The sequence below is a fragment of the Archocentrus centrarchus genome, chromosome 4 (genome assembly GCF_007364275.1).
Source record: "Archocentrus centrarchus isolate MPI-CPG fArcCen1 chromosome 4, fArcCen1, whole genome shotgun sequence".
Taxonomy (NCBI): Eukaryota; Metazoa; Chordata; class Actinopteri; order Cichliformes; family Cichlidae; genus Archocentrus; species Archocentrus centrarchus.
Window position 1 is genome coordinate 24763436 of NC_044349.1, and position 23518 is coordinate 24786953.

General features: G+C 39.9%; 1 protein-coding gene across 5 annotated transcripts in view; it reads left to right on the forward strand.

The window, feature by feature from the left end:
• Positions 1-23518, forward strand: part of celf5a (cugbp, Elav-like family member 5a) — a 174574-nt gene that overhangs the window by 74941 nt on the left and 76115 nt on the right. For all 5 annotated transcript variants that reach the window (XM_030726977.1, XM_030726979.1, XM_030726981.1 and 2 more), the window contains exon 3: positions 22655-22703. In XM_030726977.1, the coding sequence (XP_030582837.1) occupies positions 22655-22703 (49 nt within the window). The remainder of the gene's footprint in view (positions 1-22654; positions 22704-23518) is intronic.

Sequence of the window (23518 nt, forward strand, 5' to 3'; positions counted from 1 at the left end):
GACAATAAAGGAAGTCTTATTTCACCTGCACATTTATAAATGATGAAGAATAAGCTTTCCAACTGATCTGCCTGTCACTGGAAGCTGCACTGGTAGAAAACTGATGCTTCAATTTAGAAATGAACCTCATTTCATATTCTTCTATGTGTATCATTATAACTATTCATGCTAAGGATATCATTTCTCAGTGTATTTGATCACTTCACTACAAACAGTCGTCCCAGACGGCTTTGTTGTATCTTCCTTTGCCCATTAGCTGTTCATTAAAGAGCGGCCTTGTCTGGGCCCAGAGGGTCTGTGTGTGTATGTGTGTGTCCATGTGCGTACAGGTGCATTATAGTATTGAAAGCATATGTGTGGGGATGCTTGCAAGCGTGTGTTTGTGTGTGCCAAAATACGGTTTGCCCATCACACACATGCATACCAATGTGTATGTACATTGGTATGCATGTGTGTGTGTGAGGCTTCACATTTACTGTTTTCATACTCCCCAAATATCCATGCTTTGTGGCACTGTGAGCTGGGATGCGGATTTACTCCTGTCAAGGTTAATAAATGAAGAAATCAAGGTGAGTGTGTCTCAATTCAGATACAAGGACACTGGTGGGTGGTGGTGGGGGTGGGATCAGACACCCAGCTGGTACCTCTGAAATTTTAATTAAGCTCTCGCTTTATTTCTCCTCCACAGCCAGACATTGTGGTTGAGTATTCAGACAGTCAGTGGAACTATTTTTTCCCTCAATAAAACCCAAGCCTGTGATGGGATGGTGGGGAGTTGTGGGCTCGCAGTTAAAGGGAGTAACCTTTTCCCCACACTTTCTTACCACCTGTCTCTGCCTCACTCTGTCCCCATCCTCTTTAAAGCTAACTTGATTTACTGTGTTAATAGATCCACAGTGTGATGCTATATTCCGTTTACTGGATACATTCACACACAAAAGTGTCCACATTAGTATCACCTTTTGAAAGTGGAAATGTATAATAGTTAAGGATAACACTATTTTCTTCACTTCCGTTGTGTGCCAGTGTCAAGAAAAACTCATCATAAACATTCTTTAATCTGGGGATAAACATTCCTTAATCGGGGGAATATAATAAATCTCAGTGACAGATTAGATTCCTGTTTAATCTGTGTTTGTATAAACCCTTTTTGGTATTCCATCCTAACCCAACCTTCCTGTTTCACATATTCTGAAATGATTTAATGTCAGTTTGTGTGATAAGAGCTGGCCAATGACCAATTTAATGTGGACTTCATAACACTGTATGGATGCTTCCTTGGAGTTAAACTTTGATGTAATTAAGTAGTTCTTTGCTTTTGGACTTCTTGGATGCCCTTCAAGTGCAGTTGCTTCATCAATAGTCCAATTTAAGCACACAAACGCACGTGCATATTTATTGGTCTTAGCTTGTGATAATTGCACTATGGACCTTGACAGTATGTAAAATACTCACTGAAATTGAACATTTTTAGTGCTAACAGCTTGTATAGATGTGTATGTGTACCCAATCAAATCAGATTTATTAGCCACTGTTCCAGTGTGATGTGATTTTATTGGCTTGGCAGTTAGGAAGAGATTGGGGAGCAGAGCAAATATATCTGTGAGAAAACTATGAGAAGGGTAATACAGTGTTTTATATGTAGTCATGTTTTTTTTTTTTTTTAAAGTGCACCCATTTTCAGTTCTAAGGTTTACATATCAGGACCTAAAAATCATCTGGTCTTTGCGAGGCTTGAAAATTATTTAACTTCAACCTCAGATGAACAGCAGTATATTATACATATTATTATTTCTTTAATAATAGCGGAAGAGAATGAATGGATGGATTATTTCTTTAACAAAAAATATAGCAATATGCAATAGCACTAAGTACATCACATGATTCAATAGCCTGTAGAACCACCTTTAGCAGCAATAACACATCATCGTGGAGGAATTTTGGCCCACTTTTCTTTACAAACTTGCTCTTAAGGTCCCACCACAGATTTCAGTGGGTTTGAGGTCTGGACTTCGACTGGGCCGTTGGAGTACCTTCATTCTTTTCTTTTTCAGGCATTCTGCTGCAGAGTTGTTGGGCTTTTCCTGTTGCCTGGCCCTACTTTGGCCAAGCTTTAGCTGTCAGACAGATGGCCTCACCTTTGACTCTAGAATACTTTGGTATACAGAAGAGGTTATGGTCAACTCAAAGACTGCAAGGTGCCCAGGTCCTGCGCTGCAAAACAAACCCAAATCATTGCCCGTGTATCATCATCCTTGACAGCTGGTTTGGGGTCTTTGTGATGATATGCTGTGTTTAGTTTTCACAAAATGTAACATTGTGCATTATGGCCAAACATCTCCACTTTTGGTCTTGTGTGTGTAAAAGATATTGTTCTAAATTTTTTGTGGTTTCTTCAGACGCAGCTTTGCAAACCTAAGCCATGTTGCCATGTTTATGAGACAAGATGCTTTCTCCTGGCAACCCTTCCAAACAAGCCAGACGTGTCCAGTCTGATTAGAAGTGCCTGGCTTCTACTTACCTTCTTAATTCCTATGGAAGCAGTAAGGATGTACTTAGTTTTTCATAATGCTTCTGCCTTTTGGCTTATTTTTTGTTAAATAATGACATTGTTTAATAAGTCATCTGAAGTTGTATTTACTTAATGTTACCTAAGACCTGCCATGGACCAGATGATTTTCTTAGTATGTCCTCATACATAAAACCTTAAAACTGAAAGAAGGTGTACTTTCTTTATCATGTGACATATTTCTATGATTTTTTTTTTGTCTGTAGACCTTCCCAGATATTTTCAGTAACTACAGAATGGTACTTTAGGGGTTGACCCACAACTGTGAGAAAAATGATGCATTCTTTCAATAGTAACCCTTAAAACTTAAAATCTCCTACAGCTGCCATTATTGATGACACACACACACACACACACACACACACACACACACACACACACACACACACACACACACACACACACACACACACACACACACACACACACACACACACACCAAAGAAGTTCTTTGAAACTTCTTTGGGATTATCCTCATACTTTGAACAAACTTTAGGGCAAGTTAGGAGGTCTACCTGGAAAGGAACAGGAAGCAGAAGAAATAAGTTTATTCAAAAGGTATTGCGTTTTCGCAATAAAGATGTAAGATTCTCATATAAATCATTGCCATCCTCCATGTGTATTGCAGATAGATCTATTTGAGCACATAAATTATTTACTCAACTTTAATCCAAAACAGTTGAGTCCAAAAAAACCCAAATTAGACCTTCCCCCATATTTTAACTTTTAAGATTAAGCAGAAATAAGAGATACTCTAGATGAAAGACAACTTAAAGATACTGATTTTGATAATGAAATCAGTGCATCATCAAAGGCATCGCTTTCATGAATTAGTTATGACCAATAAACATGATACACAGGCACTGCAAAGTAAATGCAGTGCAGCGATATACATAAAAGCTCCCTTTAACATGTTCAGGACTATCATTTATAGAAAGAATAAACATTTTTTTTTTTTTTTAGGATTTGATGAAGGGAGTTGGGGGTTGTTTGTGGTTGATGAGACACTTAAAAGAAATATAGCTCCAGTTTTTTTCATGCAGACAAAAAAAAAGAAAAAAAAAGAAAGCACCAGCACCAGTCCTGTCTCTTATTGTAAATGGAAAAGGTAAGAAAAAACACAATTCAAAGTGTACTGCCTCTCTCTGTGTTTCTGAGTATCAGTGTAAAAGACTGAGTCGGGAAAATATTCTTTGTGCTTTTATTCTGAGGGACTGACACCAAAACCTGCAGACACCCGCTGATGAAAACTGAAAACTTTTCTCTCATTGAACATCATTGCTTGATGTTGCACAGTCAACATTTGGCCAATTATCTTTAAGAAGAAGTAAAACCCATCATTTCTTAATATAATATATGAGGAGAATGAGCTCTTAAGACAAACATGATTTAGAAACCGCAGTAGGTGTCCTACTTTAACGTAATGCTTTAGCTGTTTAAACTGTAACCTTATTAATAACCAATATTTACTTAAACTAAACTGCTTATTAACCTTATAATATGGATTATAAATGAGGATGGCTTGTCCTCTTTGTGGTGTTTCTACATAATCAGATTCGTAGTGGACAAAATTGCATTGAAATTGCTTTTTGTTGTCGACAACACTTGTCAACAGCTGCTATGTCAGAACTGTTATTTATTTATTTAATTTTTAGGTCCGATTTCTTTAACCACAATGAAAAAACAAAAAGATTTCAGATTTACCTGTCAAGTGTTTTCAGCTGCTCCCTGTATATTAATCTCATTAGGAGAGTTCTATAGGAAGTGGGAAAGGCACACTCCATTATTTATGGAAGTGTAATTATCTATGGTGTCACAAGCAGGCAGGAATTTACAGGACCCTGGTTCTGCATCAGCACAATGGCTAGCTAGGTAATGAAGCAAACACACCTCCAGGCCCTACAATACACTATCTGATCTACTCTACTGTTCTCAGTGTGGCTTTTTGCTACATTGTTCCTCAGTATTGCAGTATCTCATGAATGGCATGCAAGATATAAGCTAGTAGGTGATGACTTGTTTGTAATCATAAAGGAAATATTTGTGCAATGTGCAAAATGATAATTAGAATCGTAATAATTACAAAGTTCACTGGAAAAGAAGCGACTTTGATGCGAACATTATTAATGATACCTTATGGTATTTTTTTGTCTTTTTTCTTATCTCCAAGTAATTATTGGGTTTATAGGTTGATTGAAAGAAAATGAATGACATGCAGCTTTGATAGTAGATACATTATCTATCAGACAAAAATTGCAAATATTTGCTTGTTGCAATTTTTTTTTTTAAACAACTGCAAATAGAATTTCTTTGCATTTTGTTTTATATCACCTTTGGCAAGGTTAACCTGCAGTGAATTTACAAATAATTGAAAAGCTTTTACATGAAAATAGCAAATAGCAAATTTATACTTGGAGTAGAGTGTTTTGTGAATTACATGGTTGAGTTAACCTTTTTCTTGGTTTTAAAAAGCTGTGGTTATATGAATGCATACAGGTAAATCTTTGAAACATGTGCCCCCATTGTGTTGTGTAATGACTGGATGGATGCAAAAAGTTATTAACATACCTCAAGTTTATCAGGAAAGAAAGACAGTTGAGGAGCATTCTGAGGGTATGTGTTAATTATTGTGACTTTGTTGTATGCAGAGAGACTTTGAGAAAATTAGATAAAGAGCTAACACAGAGCTCGAGGAATACAGAAGCAGAGGCCGGAGGCAGCCAGGCTGACAAGCTTTCTAACTCTGGTCCAGCATTTGACTGTGTGTACAGACTTAGCAGCAGCTTCCACAGCTGCTGCTGCTGCAACGATGGGGTCATTTACATATAAATGAAAGTTGCCGATCACACGCTGCTGACCCCATTTATTTCAGTGGACAGACAGACGGGCAGGCAAAGCAAGCGCCAGCGAGTTGCCGAATTACTCCAAATTACCACATTTCCATCTCTACATCAGCCCCGTCAGGCCTGTAACCATTGTCCCAGTCAGTTTTTTCACTTCTCCCTTCTCCTGCATGTACCCACCACCAGGTCTGGAGTGACTCTAATTGGCACTGGTGAATTTAAAGGACCTGTCAGTGGCTGAGGCTGTCACCACCCAGGACAGCACAGCAAAGAAACAACATAGCCAGCGTTACACAGCATGCCACAGCATTGAAAAGCAGAGCACAGAAACAACATAGTCAGGTTAGCATTGCACACAAACAGCAAACTTCGCACATCACAGTACAGGAATAAACACAGCTCAGCACAGCACAAGAGAGTACAGCACCATATAAGCAACTCAGCTCATAGCGCACAAATTTATGTCAGATGTAGCATCGTGTATGTTCATGTGTCACACACTTTTATTATTCTTTACTGGCAAAAATCTCTTAGGTATTCATTATTTCCTTTATTTTTAATTATGATTCCTATTTAAAGCCCAGTTTTCAATGTATCTTTCTTCCTCCCACATTTTACTTCTCTTGCTCAATCATTTTTCTCTTCCCATATTACATTCATATGTCATTAGTTTGCGTGAGCATCTGGATTTGAATCCTGAACCATATGCCCTATTAGCATCTCTATCTCACTCCTTCCTTACACATGAAACCACGCAAATGTTCAACCCCGAACACCCCCCCCCCCACACACACACACACTCGCTCTACGTACTCAAGGTTTTACAAGACTGATTAATGCTAGAGGCCTGGATGATCTTAATGTGACAGCTGTGTCCTTTCCCAGGCTGCAACCCACTCACACACATATACTCTGGGTATCGCCAGACACAGGACAGCGCTATTTTCTTCTACTCTGAAAACGAGAGTGATGAACCTTGCTGTAGGAAGGCAGGAAAGCTAGTACTTGTAGTGGCATTATTTAGCTGGTAAAGCAGCCTCTCTTCCAACTTATTTGTCTCCTTCCTGTCTCATTCTTGGCTAACCAAGCACGCACCCTTATTAGTTCATTAAAAGGAGTCTGCCACTGCTGCCTGACTTTGGTATAAGCAAGGGAAAGGGAAAAAAGGAGGAAAAGAAAAGGGAAGCGAGTCAAAACACCACTCTCTAATTACCCAAGATTGATGCATCCAGTGAACATCCTGGTAATCAGTGTTGTTTTTATTTGTTTAATGGTAGGACAGGGATCACAGGCAGGCTGACCCTCTCTGATCATTAACAGAATTAATGCAGGGAGAAGCACACGCAACTCCTCTCTGCTTCCCTGGTCCGGAAATAAGTGTCAATGTGTTGGTTTGTGAATGCATGCGTGTGTGTACCTTAGTTTATGTTCGAATTTGTTTACATCATTGAAGACTAAAATGAGCCAGCCAACCATACCTATCTAGATTCACTTGTTGAGATGGATATTATTCTGCATGGGATCACTCCACTGTGGAGCTCATTCACTTGCTATGACTGCAGTGACTGTAGATAGGTAATTTTATAGGGCTGTATCCAATTAAAAAATACAAATTATTTTCACTGAACAAGCTGACAGACAGCTAAATTTGTATTAAGTGAATGTTATTCTATTATAATAGGTTAGGGAATGTCTACTGACCTTGTGTGGACCACATCTTCTAAGTCTGTTACACTTTGGTTCTTTCCAGTGCTTCTTGTCAGTAATCCCGGCTGTTTAAGCTCAAGTCAGAAGTGCTGGTCTTCCTCATAGCCTACAAATATTACTTAAAGCTCGAAACATATATTTATGAAGAGGTCTTATTACATGAGACAGCCACATCCACTGTAGATTCCAGAGTGAAAGAGACAGTCTTTGGGACCGTATTATGTGTGGTGTTTTCTGAATTGGCTTACTGTGCATTGTAATCGTAGCAGTAGGACTGATGTTTTCGTGGGGAAAGAGTACAGCAAGAATGCCTGATTTACAGATAAAATAACTGTGCTGTTGCTATGCAAAATAACTAAACCTGCTGTCATGGTGTAAAACCGATTCATAAATGTGAATTAAAAAAAACAAATAAACATGTTTTTTTTGTTTTTTTTACTGAAACTGAATAACTTTGGACACTTTTTAATTCTAAGTGGTGCTTTGGTGCCTGATTTTGGTAACTGAATGAGGGTTTGGACCCACAAATTGCATTTTTGAAAGTCTGACATCATTTTTGTGTAAGGGAACTGTGAACTGTTATAGTGAAGTAGTTCTTTTTAAACTACTCTACCGTCTTTGATTTCATGTTAATAAATGTACAGTAGGACAATATTGACCCATATATTGGGCATGGTGTTTTATTAGTTGAGCTACATTTTAATTGGGGTTTTATTATTTTTTTATGGTTATGTTATCAGCCTAGTATCTGGCCAGGCTGAGCCATTCACTACTTTGGTGGCTATGTGCATGTGTTTAGACATCTTAACTGTCCATCTGTCTTTGTCCTTTACCATGTAAACATTAATAACTTCTGTACAGTGTACTGTAGTGGCATATGGGTCTCAGTAAAGTCATTGAAACATTGATGGTATGCACAGTGAATGCAGCCACTTGAAAAGATGATTCTCTGAGTCCATGGTAATTAATTAAAATACAGTAACTGTTTTCTGAGGATCTCTACTCTATCCCCAGGGGCTGACATGCTATATAAATGTCATGACTCACAGTGACAAGAGGAAGAGGATGAGCCTAGATGGGTCAATGAGTAATTAAAGTTAGTGTAGAAAATGGACTAAATCTCAACTGTTGATACTGTTTAAACATCTTCATATTTAATCCTGACAGTAATGCCAGTCACACTATTAGCCAGGATCCATAACGGATATCCACATGACAAAAATCAAGCTTCAGCCCCAGTGCAAAGTTTCTGAAAATTGTGTCTTGGGCTCAAGCTGATGCACAAACGTTGGAAGAGTACAAGGGGGTGTGGGTTTAAGATTTAATTCCTTTCTTCATCTGGAGCTCTTAAGACCCTCTCAAACGTTCTTCAGCTGGTACCCGAGATTTCCTCTGAACTCATGGCTCACTCCTGTATACAGTATGTGTCTGTGTATATGTGGGCATATACTGTAGGTGTTTATACATATTCATAAAATAAAATGTTTCTGCTATGAATCATTGGTTTTGCTGCTGTACAATGTGGATCGATGTCTGTGAACATAAATAAAAAAAGAGGAAAGGCGAGACCTTGAGTAGTTTTAAAGGGAGACAGACACTACAAAGGACCAAAGAGCTGGGGGAAGATTAAGAAAGTTAAAGAAAGTTGCATAACACTGTCCTTTGTGCAAGGTAATACTTCATAATGATCTGATAAACTGAAATATACCACTCTGCTTGTAAACACATTACATTCATTTTTCATAAATATATCTGGAGACACACACAGACACATATACAGACACACATGCCAGAAGAATGTGAAACATGGAGACCTTGAAGGCATTTTAAACCATGGCTGTCCTACTGTCCTGCAGGCTAACCTCCAGCAGCCCCGGCGATGTAGTGTCAGCAATGACATTGGGATTCTATTAGCAGGTTGTGCAAGGTGCTGGCCCCCTGCCCTGTGGTAAGACCTACCATTGATCTGTCATGGGAGATGGCTGCTCTCCTCTCCCCACTCCCATCGGGCTCAATTTGAACCTTTCCAAAACCCAGGACTGAACCCTTTGCTTGAAATCTACCTGGGGAGTGGAGTGAGAGAAGAGCAGAGAGCTCAAGGTCAGGCGTGACATCGGTGTGTAGATAAAGACGACTTGGTATGGTCGTCACAGACCATAATGGCCAGTGAAAAGTGAGGTTATTTGTTATCGATTCCCAATGAGGGAAATCACCAGGTCTATATAATGCTGTTTATGGCTGGGCAGTGTGTGTGTGTGTGTGTGTGTGTGTGTGTGTGTGTGTGTGTGTGTGTTTGTATGTGTGTTCGGTAGGGTCGATGGGAGGCAAAGAGAACCTTTTGAAGGACAGACAAAGAAAATAATGTCTTTCTCTCTTTCCTTTGCTCCCGCTATCCTTCTGTTTTGAATGAGTGCATAGTGATATGTTTTCCCAGCCAGCCTCATTTGTATTTTTACTGAATTACCCCGGATGCGCAACCTGAACCCACTTAGGCATGTCACTTAGCGTTTGTTGAAGTTAGCCTAGACACGGCCCTCATCAGGTTTCAATGAGGAAGGCTGTGGCTAAGTGGCCACTTGTCATGTTTATTTATTTCATTTTTCCAGTTACCCACATGATGTCTATGTTTACTGTCCAAGCTGTTTAGAAAGAAAAGCAAGACAAGAGGGGGAGACAAGGGCTGATGAACAACATAGAAGCACTATACTGCGTCATAATGTTTCATAAACTTCTGCCTGTAACTTTTCTAAACGGAGTGAGCAGTTCTAGCTTGGAAGGATCGAGCATGTTCTCTTTAAAGGTAGATAGAGGTTAAATATGCTGGAGAGAAGCTATTTGAATAATCTTGAATAAAACGTGTTTACATATAGTCATGGAGTCTTTTAATCCTTTTTGACTCACACAATATCAAGCAACACTAAGGAACACAGGGGTATATGTGAATTAACAGTGTGGAAGTACAAACAGAACAGAATATTGAAATTGCCCCCATGGGCAATTCTCGGGTGTGCTGTGGCAGCGAGACACTTCCTGGTGCTGCTCCATTTTATATGTATGAAAATCTCTCATGGATCCATGATATACATTATAGATGAGGGCTCCCATTCCGCGCTCCAGTCACTGGAGCAGAATTTTCCATGATATGCACCCCCACCAACACCACCACTACTGCCACCCACTCCTCTCCTCTCTTTCTCTCATCTCTCTCTCCATTCATTTCTCCTTCCATATGCCCTCCCATTGGAACATTGTTTCATCCCTCACCAGTTCCCTTTCATCCCTCTCCAGCCCTTTGGTCTCTTATCATTTTATCCTTCCATAAGTCAAATCTTACATCTTTACTTCCACTCATCCACCCTTCCTTCTTTCACTTATTCATCCCCTCCCCCCGTACCATGGAACAAGCAAGTGAGCAAGGAACATGTGACCAGAGAGGTGGGAGTCTGCCCGGCCTCCCCCTGCAGTGCCACCATACGTTGATTTGTCTCCTCCGGTTCCATATTGATTTAGTTTTAAACAAGGGAAAAATACAAGAAGAATGAGGTGCCAGAGGTGACATGAAATAAAATAAAAAAAGTGGCAAGGGGAAAAGGAAGGGGGGGGGGGGGGGGGGGGGGGGGAGAAAAAGAAAAGAGGAAAAGTGCTTCTATGTATCAAATCTATGAGTTGAGTCCCAGGTGGTTCCAGGGTATTATCAAGAGGTTACTGTACAGAGGGTAAACTTAAAAAGAAGGGAACAGAAGTGGAGAGAGACTCTGAGATCCTTTATTTAAAAATCTCTTTTTTATTCCATCCGTTTACTTTGTGCTTGCTAAATGAGTTCTGGGGTCGGCTATGTGGCAAATGCATCTCATTCTACGTCATGGTACAGTTCCTGCCTTAAAATGATTCTCTGCTTAGTTCAATTTAAGTTGTGCACAGAATAATCGATCCCCCCATTAATTCTACTTAGCTGAGCTTCACAGTACAAGCCTGGGCTTGACTGGTCCACCAAGGCCAGTGCTGCTGAATGGCTGACCTTTACACGGCTCGGACTGCCATTGATTTTCAGCAGGACTTATTTCATGAACTGGGGGTTGGGACAGGGCACCCAGATGAAGATGAACTATGAGGTAAAATCACTTCTTTGGCCCTTTCCATTTTCTGTGCACTCTTCTGTCTCCTATTTCTTTCTTATTTCTCTGTCCTCATTACTTTGGAATAAGCACTGTAAACCATATTGGCTGAGGACAGTGGGTGGTATGAGAGAGCAAATAAAGTGTCCCCTGTGTGACACCAAAACCCCCCACCACCCTTACCACCACCATGAGTTACGAGCTCTCCCCCACCCATGTCCTATACAGTAAGTGAAGACTTGATGTGTGTGTGTGTGTGTGCTTTAGGATCACTCGTGAATGTCTTTTCTGCATGCATTTTTTCATCCATGCTTGAGTGTATGTAGGTTACATCCTTAAGTGCTTTAGGATCACTCTCTGAGTGACATTGTCCCTTGGCATTAGCACTCAGGAAGAAATGCAAAGCAGAACGTGAACTAGCTTTAGAGCTCTCAGGACTGCCATCAAAACCAAAGAATTGAGAAAAACAATCCTGACCTCGACACACCATCCACCTTCCAAGTGCAGGAAGGACAGAAAAGAAAAAGAGAATGCTTCTCAAATCTAAAATGTAATTTATGATTTAAGGTCAGATATTGCACAGTGCAGTACGTCTGCAAGTCCTATTTGTTAGACATGTGTGCAGATAAACACCATAACAATGAACAATATAATAAGCAAGAGAAGTATAGAAGGCTTTTGAGGGTAATTTTGCTGGAGTTCACACAGAGTGCACTGAATTTCTCCCTTGCCCTCTCTCTCTCTTTCTCTCTGCACCTCTCCCTCCTCTTGGCCTGCAAGAGCTGTATATCAGTGACTGTTGACTGTAAAAAACATATTTAAATTTAATACGTGCTCATGAATACATGCAGGCATACAAAAATCCCTGGCTGGTGGGTGGCATGAGAAGCAAGTTAAGTCATGGTCTGTAGATGCTGCTGTAAAAATGGAGGATGCGTTATGAGGTTAGCGGTGAGGATGGCAGAGGGGGAAGATGTGTAGCATTTTAATGCTCAAGGTAAGGCATCATAACTGGACAACTGAATCTCTCACTGAAGCTTAATTCCCTTACAGCTCAGTGGAGGGCTTCTCAGTCTGACCTGAAATAGAACTGTGTGTACATCGTCTCATCTGAAAAAGAATGGCCAAAACTAAACAAGATAATTACTAGAAAATAACCAAAATACTGTCAATAACATAACTCAGGGAAAAAAGGCATAAAATTATTTCCCTTTCTCTGCTTTCTTTTTCTTCATTTACTCTTTCTTAAGAGTGATTTAATGGCCAGTTAAATGCTATACAGTGTTATTTGTTTTAGACTAAGTTAGTCTAATTTAGTGATTTAGAAAATAAATATTAATATTATTTATCAAATTTTGTTTATTTATCTTTATAATTTTCCAACTTTGAGTAAATATCTATACAATGATGGATAGAGGACAGTGCTCTAGATTGAAGTGCACTAGAGTTAAAAAAAGGAAATGAAACGAAAAGAAAAGGAAAGGAAAGAAAAGAGGCAATACCCTGAGAATGAATTTAAGGTGCTGGTTCAGTTTGGATGCACTTGCAGCCCTCATCACTTTTTCATTTTTGTAATCTAGTTGCTTAGCTGATATGGTATCTACCCATAGTCTCTAAGAACATATTCACCTGTGTGTTAGAAAACACAAATCCCTCATCTTCTGTGCCAAACCATAACTCACTCTGCAGTGTACGTTTGCCCCGCAGCTCCTCCTTGTCTTTAAACCTGAATCCATGCCTCTTTCTAAACTGCATACAGGACATGGCAAAACTTCTTTTATTCCCTCTGCGTCCAAAATTTTTGACAGAATTTAGACACAGGCACACATACAGAACGCTGCCCAAAACTCCATTTACTCACCCTGTTCAAACCTTACCATTGAAATAAGCCACACAAGGCCTTAGGAGGCAGTGAGGAGTGGGAGTTGGCAAAGACACTTCCAATGTGTTTTCCGCTCCAGTGCTTCTTGTTCTCACTTCGTCAGAGTGTGTTTGCTGCAGATTTGGAGAAATGGCGAGAGGTCAGGCCAGTGTGCTGCTTGTCTGGCCCCTGGGTTCTGTGCAGTTCAAGGTTGAAGCTGACACAGTGAGAGGGGTCTTTGTGTTTATTTAGCAAACAATTTCACCGTGTTGTAGCCTCAGACTTGAGAGGAGGAGGAGGAGACAAGAGCGGCTAGAAGACAGGCCTGTTCCCTTTGTGTGGTGCTGAATGTGCTTATAGACAAGGAGAAGGCAAGGATTTTCTCTAAGTGTCAGGATGAAACATAAGCAGGCTTTGCAGCCAAGGGTTGGAGTGGTGGGAGAGTGATGGAACCAGGAGAAGTCGCAGGTGACAGAATGCTGTGTCTGTGTGTGTATGAGACATGGGGTATTGATATGCTGGGAATGAAGCTTGGAGCAGATGGACAGAGCAGGCTGGTCCTATGCTGATCCTGTGAGTTCTGGCTCCTTGTCACAATCCAGCCTTTGATGGACTCACACGAAAACATACACATGTACCAGGCAACTGTGCCGAGTTGAGATTTTACCAACTTGATAATAATCCTATTCAGTAACAAATGGCTGATCATTCTGTCAATAATAACCACTGTGTCATACTGAGAGAAGACCGGAGAAGACCTACAGTGGCAAATCAGAGTAGACCACAGGATTTCGGGAGGAGAGTGGGTAGAATGAAAGAGTATGTACTGTAATAGGGAGGGGGAAAAAAGGTTAAGGGAGAACATATTGATATTCTTCAGAAAAAACAATTAGTTAAAGAAAGCATTGTTAGGCTCTCTTCATTTCTAGGTTAGGTTTGTTCATAGGTCTGTTTCTTTTTCAGGCTCCATTTTTTTTTGTGTGTGTGTCTCTGTGTTTCTGGCTCCTCTCACACCTTTCTCCAAACCAAAGCCAACATGCTTGGCGCTGTCCCTGTCTAAATCCCTCCTTCCATCTATCTCTATCCTCCTCTGGCTTCACCTTCTGCTGTTGCTCTCTTTTTCTATGAAGGGTAGCATAGGGAGTGGAGGAAAAAATGCAGGTGCTGGTGAATTTCTAATAGGCAATCATAGTGCTCAGGACAAGATTCCTACTGGAGGTCTTGGGACCATTAAAGAAACGTCAACTCGGCATAGGTATGCCAAGAATTATGAGTCAGTGGGCAGACAACACTTCTTGGCGCCTATTGGTCAGGGCAGCAGGCCGTAATCTGTCACAATCCTGGAGTTGCTGTGACAGCAGCAGGAGCATTCAGGGCTCAACACAGAGGGTAAAGGAAACATGCAGGAAACATACAGCTAAGGATGTGTGTGTGTGTGTGTGTGTGTGTGTGTGCCATTGGGTAGATGGGAGCTTTTGTAAGCTTTACAGAATAGAATAGTCATATCATATTTGGTACATTAACTTCTGTTAACAGGGTGCAACACAAATCAAACCTAAATATTTTCATAATATAGTTATGACAAGAGTAGATATTCACTATTTGCTTCATCAGCTGAAAGCACAGGGAGGTCAAATGCTGTGACAAGTGAGGACAGGGGCAAGACAAAAGTAACAACAGCAAATCCCACACTTGACCAGGGCTCCTTTCAAATATAATTTTTGGTGTCTCTTCATATCTATAATCTACACTGGATTAAATAAAAAAATGAATAAAAGAATTTTGGAACAGGCAGGCTATTTATTAGTAGTGGGTTTTATTCGCTGTTATTAAGGTAAATGCTGCTGTTACTGGATGTAACGTCATATCGTCTAAACTGAAGTGCGTGTGCAGTAGTGTGCTTGCATGTGAACATCCAGTATGTGATTATGTTCATCATCACCTTAGCTGTAACTCAGTGACCGTCAGGAAGGACATAATCTTCAAAGCAAATATCAAAGCGGTGGCCAGATAGGAAACATGGCATCAGTGCATAAGGGCACCTTTAAGCATTAAAGCCTCACACAAATCCAGATCTGTAATTCTGTCACGGCACGCATCCTCTATCATTCCATTACTTCCTGCTCACTCCGGACCCATTCTGTGGCACATGCTGGGATTGGCATGATGTTGCCCCTCTGAAGCCACTGGGTTGGGTCTGTCGTCATGATCTTATCTTTCTAAGGACAGTTCCTCAAAATGAACTGAAGAGAGTAAACCACATGAAACAGCGAGCAGAATAAGAAAGAGAAAGATTCTGTCTGTGTGTGTGGGAAAGATGTGAGCCCACCAAAAGCTTAAGCCTCCAGTGTGCTGTGCAGATAAGATTCATTAGATAGGTTGGTAAATGCAAGAGAGAGGCAAAGCAAGGCAGACACACAGAGAGAGAGAGAGAGAGAGAGAAAGAGAGAGAGAGATTGAGCTTGCTCCTGCTCCAGCATTTGTTGACACAGATTTACAATGAGTCTCCCACTGCTTCACGCATTACAGTAACACACCATGTCAATAGCTCTCTGGGCTAGAAAAGCAGCCATGCCAAAGATGTCTGGGAGTGATGCCCTTCCCCTGATAATCAAAGTGTGGCTCATAAGTCAGGACGTGTAGGAGAAGGAGGGGTGGGACGTGGAAAAAATGTTTCTCTTTTCTCTTTTTAATAAATCCCCTCCCACTCTTCTCTTTCAATCTCTGCATCTTCTCACCCATATTTTCATTAGTTTTTTTCCTTTTCTGTCACTCCTCTAAGATCCTTTTCCTCCCCCTGTCTTCCCATCTCTCTCTGTTTCTTACTTCTCTCTCCTTCTGTTTCTCTTTATCTCTTGGACGCCCCGCTACAGGCTCAGTAGGACAGGATTTAGGCATTAGCTCAATCCCCCTATCTACTCCCCCTCATGATTGCACACTGTTTCTATCACCCACATACCCTAGTCCACTGCACAAGTCTTGTAGGACTCAGAGTCTCTTATACAAATACTGTTAGAGAGCTTATACTCCACAAAGCAGGAAGACATAATCAACTAGACAGACAAGCATGGTGTGAAAGCAAGTGACCATGTCTGTGCAGAGTAGTAGTAGTAATAAGTAAACTCAGAGGTGGATACTGAGATTTTTGTATGGTATTTTGGGTTAATTAGACTCTTTACAGAAGTAATTAAGAGTCTGATGAGAACCAACACATCCATGCCATGCATGTCTGTCTGCTGAGTCATGGGGTGCCACAAATGAGGTATTTCTGATGTGTGACATTCACCTTCATGAAATCTTGATGAGAGCTGAGTTCTGTTGTCTGTGTAATGAGGGCTGTAGCAGGCAGACAGCTGGCCAACCACTTCAGCTACTAAAGCTATGATAATAGAAAGGGTTGGAAAGTCTTTTGGAAAACATTCGGTAGATGGACTTCAGGCTGGGAGGCAGTTTCTGGGAGGCAGTTAGTGTTTTGGGGGAAGAAATAAACAGGAACTTGGATGGCATCAGACAACAGAAGGTCTAATGGTCTTAATCAGAGATGTTGTAGTGGTGCTAGTGGTTATGGTACTACAGATTGCACATGTTAGTGAGTTAGCTGTGGCTTCATTGCTAATTGGTGTATTACAAGAAGAAGCATTCAGTGTAACAGATGGATATTAACAATTTTGTTCCAATATGAGTTGTTCAGCCTCAGAATAACTACAAAGTAAAAACAAACTGCACTCTTTGAGCAGCGTACATTGTTATCTTTGAATCACAAAACTCGCATTGAAATGCATCCTCTACACATGATATTCTGTACTTAGAAAAATCATAATGAAGTTTGTGGGGTTTTTTCTCATATTCAAAGTGGATATAGCTTCATGGAGTTGAACTTTTCTTGCCTGCAAATCTGATATCAACTAGCTGAGGTTTGCAGGTGTCTGTCAGTCCATGTCAGTGCCTCGAGCTTTAAATCATTTTGGTTCTGATAGGAATCCCAAAGCTTATACTGGCTGCCATCTTCTCTGCACTGACTGATGCTTCTTATCAGGACCACCAACCACACTGCTGCTGCCAGCACATTTTCACATATGGGCAAATTATAAGTCATTTGCACAAACATTCTCCCACGTGCATTCAAACACCTACAGTATACTGTATGAACATGCGCACATAAGTAATACAGCATGAGCACATCAGTCTATCCTCATTGAAAAATGCAGTAATCACTTAAATGCACAGGAATATAAGCCCCTGCATTTACATACATGTGAAGAGAAGCATATGTATTTGATAAAATAGCAGAGATGCACAAGAGTGTAATCTTGGATTTTTAAGTTTTGGTTCCTGTTTATTTAATTGAGCTCCTTCTTTGCATTTCTTTTTGTTCAGTATTTCCATGTCCTGTTTTGTATATGTATGTGCTTTGTGACTGAGTTCTACTCACTTCCTGTTCTATTTAATAATGAGTTTCCCCTGTGTTCAGTTGTTTTTCGCCTGTGCCCAATGAGGTTTTTGTATGGTGGTAGTCTTGCCTTTTCCTGTGTCAGTTGTGGGTCTGGCTGTTTGCCCTTGTGTTCTCTCTGTGGTTCTCTGGTGTCTTCTTCTCATGTTCTTCATGCCATTGTAGGTGTCCTGGGTTTCTTTGTTTGGATTGTTTTGTTCCTAGACTTAGTAAGTAATTCTCAGCTTTCATTCAAACTTGTTTGTTTTACTCATGAGTCTTGCATTTGGACGCACAACATCTAATGTGCTTGAAACCACATATATTGTCTTATTTTGTCTCTGAGTCATTACATTTTTGGATAGATACTTATGGTAATGGGAATAAAGCAAGGACTTGACCACTGATAAGAAAAAAAAAAAAGTTTATCCAGGAAAATTCCCAAACCTCTGATTTGCCTTTCAGTATCTAAATCTGAGGACTGGTGGTTGTTTTAGGGGGGAAAAAACTGGTGAGATGTTTCTTCATGTACAGTTAATTCAGAAAACTAAGAAATGGTTCATTACTAAGTTTAAGTCGGTCTTTTAAATTTTAATTTGTTATTGTAAATAAGCTACTATTGTGATTCCAACTAAGCACTTTAAAACTGTAACACACTACACGCCTTCTCTCTACGCTCTCCTTCCTACTGTATACAGTACAGATTTATTAGCTGAAGCTGGGGCCCCCGGACAGTCACCACTCAGCACTCCCTCAGATCAATAATTGGAAATATTAATTATATCAGCCGAGATGGCCCAGTCGAAAGGGGGCTGTTTATGCTCCTGTTACTGAGCAGTGCAGCAGTATGAGCTCTGATGGCCCACTAATGCGTATTAATGATCCCAGGACAAACATTACTCTATATTAAACTGGAATGAAAGCCAGAAGACATCACACATATTGTATGGCTATTTGAGTTATTTTATTGCAGCCCTGTAAGTAAGAGCTGTTGCATAACTATTTTTAAAGGACTGCTTCTACTGAGGAACTGGCTTCTTAAAAAAACAAAACAGGATTTACTGCAGTGTTATTTCTGTTGTACACGTTTATCTCTTTTGATTAATATGAAAGTTAAAAAAAATTACACTGGAATTTCACCAGTTTTTTTTTTTTTTTTTAAGCAGTATTATTGTCTCCCCACTGGCCCTCTCTGGGGTTTCAGCATTTAGAGAATAGGGCTTCGTACTGCTCAGTCCTGCTAAACTCTGATAGTTATGAACTTACTCCTGTCGCAGATAGTGCCAGCAGTAGATTTCAAATCCTCCCGACAACTGACTGACAAAATCTTGACTACACATGCCTGACTTGTGTGGTGTAGTTTGAAATCAGACAATGGAATGTCTGGATCCCAGAGGTGGATAGGAATGGTTTACAAAGAAATTACACCCATGCTAGGTGACATTTTAAGTGTGATATGGAACTGCTATGGTATGTAATATTCATATGTTGATCTAAGAATAGTCCACTTTAAGTGTATGACTTTGTAAATTTGTAACAATATATGTAAAGGGATAGCTGACCATGAGTCTTGAAGGCTAATGAACAGACAAACCAGCTGGGTATGTGTGTATGTTACAGGCAAAGTGCACACTACATTATGTTCTGTAAGCCCCGGGGTTTCCATCTGACCCTCCTTATAGCACAGCAACATACTAGTGTTAAAAGCTTTAATTCAGCTGACTGGGGGCTTAACTGGGCAAATGAGGCGGTTCAATGAAAGCATATAGATTTGTCAAAGCCCTTAGAGCAACGCAGTGTGTGGAATGGGAAATGGAGAAAGACCAGGGCTTTTACTGGAAAAACCAAAAACCCTGTTTGATTTTGAGTGGACCTGAGTGGAGCTTATTTATTTATTTCAGTCAAACACATTCAGATTACTTTCACATATTCCTGGTAATGGCCTCTTAGATTCAAAATATGTAAAGAACTGTGAAAACCATGACAAATAAGGAAGTCTTTGTCTTTCCTTCAACACAGTATAAAAATATTTTTTGGACCGTCACCAGAAGGTATTCACCAAAGTTTTTGAAGATCATTACCACACGTTTTTCACATTACTTTTTTTTTTTATTTTAATAGTTTTGCATTTTGCTGTTGTTTCTAACTTTTATCTTACTGCAAATGCATTTTTATACAGTGATGAAATTAGTGTAACAATGATTTTATGGGAGACACAAAACACATTAAACAATAAATTGCACTTGATTAAAGATTTTTTTAAAATCTAGAAACAAAAATAATAATAAACAAATTCTGAAAAAAGAAATTAAAGGAACAATGGGTATAAGAGATTATTTGCCCTCCACAAATATATCCACTGAAAGATGTAGCAGCCAAATTAAAGTTTTCTCTCCCAATATTTGTTCAAGTTCAAAATGCATTTTCATCATTTTGCCATTTGGCTAAATTATAATTGATGTCCCACAAAATGCAAACAGTACATTTCAGCAGAGGGTGGCATAAGGAAGCAGGTGGTTAATTTGTGCTGTAAATACACAGTGTTTGCATAGTGCAGGTGTTCTGGGGTTCTTTTTTTTTTTCATTGTGTGTTTGAAAGTGAAAGACAGGAAAGTGGAGTCAGAGCAGCAGAAATGGCACTCAGCAGAGAGGCAATCTTATCTAAGAGCTGCAGGCATTTTTTTTCCTTCACTCTTTCTCCCTACGGTACTGTACTTTTCTTACAACTTTCTCCATCTCTTGTTACCTTTTTCAAAAAGCTTACCCTTTTGTTTTGTCTGGTACTTTCATTTGACCCCCTCACCTGATCACTCCCCCCATAGTTATTAATAGATAAAAGAGAGAATATTATACTTCAGACCTATTTGTAGAAAAGCATCAGTTACTCCTTCGCTCAGTTTTTTTTTGTAGTGTGTCAAGAACCTACAAGCTCCAGCCATTAAAGGACATAGTGAAAAGATGCCCTAAAGTATCTGAGTTAATCAATGGTTTCATTGGCAACACTAGTACTTAATAAATTTAACTTAAGTTACCTTGTCTGTGCATGTGTGAGCATGTTAATAGTACGGGTGTACAATTTGCACTTAATTTCTGCTGGAATTACACGATTTTCTTTATGTGTTCAAGGGAAATTTAACAAACTGAGAGCCATCAGCTGTGACTGTTCTGGACCATAATGCATTGCTCTCGGGCAAATAAATAGACCATTAAGCTGGCATGTTGGAGGCTGAACAGTAACTAGCTTTAGAGAACTGCCTCCCACACACAGGCACCCTGTAGAGATGGCTGAGATCATAGCATTGTAGAGCCACAGCCACGGATTTGGCCTCCTCCATCATGCATTTGAACAAAAATCAACTGGCAGGATCGAAGTATCTTTTGTCCGTTTGACACGTCAAAGGCAAATTCAAAGATTTCCTGTGTTGTTGTGAAGGAGCCGAGGGTTGTTAACTTATCTGTGAATTTGTCTTGCGGCTGTTTCTTTCTCCATTTCAGAGGTGTTTCTGTCTCAGAGGTTGCTTTGAACGTGTGCAATAGTATTGCGGTTGATTCTGTAATCTATCCATACACGCTGTGGAGCAGTGCACCCTGTGGCTTGGCATTAGCATACTGTAGTGCTACTTTGCTCATGTTATGCAAGGAAAAGGAAGCACTTGTAGATGGACAGGGAGAGGGATGAGGAGCTGCCCAAGACACAAGAAGCTGAAACCACAACCTTCACAAGGATAACATCATCTCTGTTTTCCTACAAAGTCTTAGCTGGTTCTAGTTATTATTTACGATGGGTAAATTTATGGAATAATTTCAGCTAGGGAAGGTTACTCAGTTCCTCAAGGTGAAAATGGATACGTTTAGCACTTAATGAATCAGGCCTGGGCCTCTGCCCCATATATCAGCATGTTATTAAGACATTTTAAAATCCCATTATGGTGTTTCTCCTTGAACATGTCATGCTTTTATTGGACTGCCCTGTCTTTAAATCTGACCTTTTCAGCCATGTTCTGGAATTGAACGGAAAAAAAAAAAAAAAAAAAAAGCTACATGACAGAACGATGGTTTAAAATATACATATCTGTCTATAAAAATATCAGTGCTGGGTGGTTTTCTAGTGATTTGACTACTACACCAGTAATGACAAGTGCTTAAATAGCATCTACAAATGGTTCAAGAGGTTGCTTTTATATTTCAGTAATCTTTTTAACATGTTTGGGCTACTTTTGGTCCCATTTTTAAAAAAATAATCTAGACTTTTTGCTGTTAGAGATATTTGTTGATTCAGTCAAAGGAGGGCGTGATGCATTTGATGTGTGTGGTTAAATCAGCTTTATGCTCTGCTGCAGGATATATACATATTATATGTGCGAGTGGGTGTATAAATAGCATGCAAGAGTTATATATTCAATTTAAAAACAGCTGCTGCTGTGACAAACATTTTGCAAATCATAGCTACATCTTTCACTCTTCCTCCAAATAAATCTGCCAAAGTCGGGTAAAATTGTTCAGCTTGAACAACAATAATGAAAAAAGAAAGAGGTAAAATTGGGGAAGGAGGAGAGCGTGACACAAAGACTGTGATGACAGAGGCATCTAATCCAGGCAATGCCATTCTTATCAGGGTCCAGTGGATTAGAGTGAGCCTCCTAACCAGAGAATCCTTCCCAGCCAGACACTCTCCACAGCCCAAGGGCCTGGATCAATAGGCCTGCATTGATCTCTCTCCTCCTGTGGCTGGATTCACTTTTATTAGGACTGCCTTGGTCTCTCTCACTTAGACACACATATGCAGCCCTTCAACTTCTTCATGCAGCTGCCATGAAAAATCCCAAATAGGATTGGACGCATACACACACACACTTGTTTTTTTGTGTGTGTGTTTGAATAAGAGCTTAGATTGTTTTGTTTTCGCTGAGTAGCAGGCACCAGAATCGCTATAGTGTCAAGTCAAATTAGTTGCATGATGGTGTTTCGGTTTTCTTTTCCAGCCAAGGAACTTTGATCAGTATTGCAAAATAACTGTTCATATGGGAGTTAGGGCCATGTGATCGCTGGTTTGTGGTCTTTTGATGCAGCAACGACAGCCTGAGTTACCACCTCTAGCCTTGCTGACACTCTTTCTTTTCTCTCCTCCAGATGACTCGCCCCATCCAGGTGAAACCAGCCGACAGTGAGAGTCGTGGAGGTAGTTGTCTTCTTTTCTTCATCATTTATTCATGTCCCTCTTTTCATCTGCCTTATCTAGGCTAATTCTTTTCATTTCTTCCCCTCTGATCTCATCTGTTCCACTGCTCTAAATGCAATAATAATAACACAATTTTTTTTTGTCCTATCCCAATTCCCTTTCATTCTTGTCGTTGCACCTCCATTCAATATGGAAGCAATTTGATCAGTGCAAACAAAATAGCTTAACCAAACTATGTGAATGTAGATTTAAAACATTACATGACATCAAACAAGAGGTTTGATGTAATCTTGATTCAGCTGCATGTCACTGGTCTTGCAGCAGTTTGTAATCTTTTTTTTTTTTTTTTTTATTGATAGTAATTCAAATACTCTGGATTTATGGATTAATTGCTCATCGTCTCATTCTGCCTATGCTTTTGTACTGGCTGTTTCTGATTAAAGAATGTGCCACTGAAGGGGTACATGTGGTGAGCTTTGCCCAGCTCTCTTTTCCTGCTTCCTATTGTGAATACAATTATTACTGCACTGTAAATTAGATCGGTATTAGGCTCAGTACTGGAACGAGAGTCATGCAGCGGTCCAGTTAAAACCTACACTGCTTCATCGTGTCCATTTAAATCACAGTATTAAATTGTATGGACAGGAAAAATGGAGCAGAAGCTTGTTTCGCTTGCCAAACAATCAATAAATTTGCAGGGTTCTTGCCAAGATCCTCATTATTTGGCCTTAATTCTGTCCTCTTTGATCTCTTCAATTTTTTGGGGGCTTTTATGTACTCACTGTCTCTCTGCATATATGTTAATGGGACGCGGA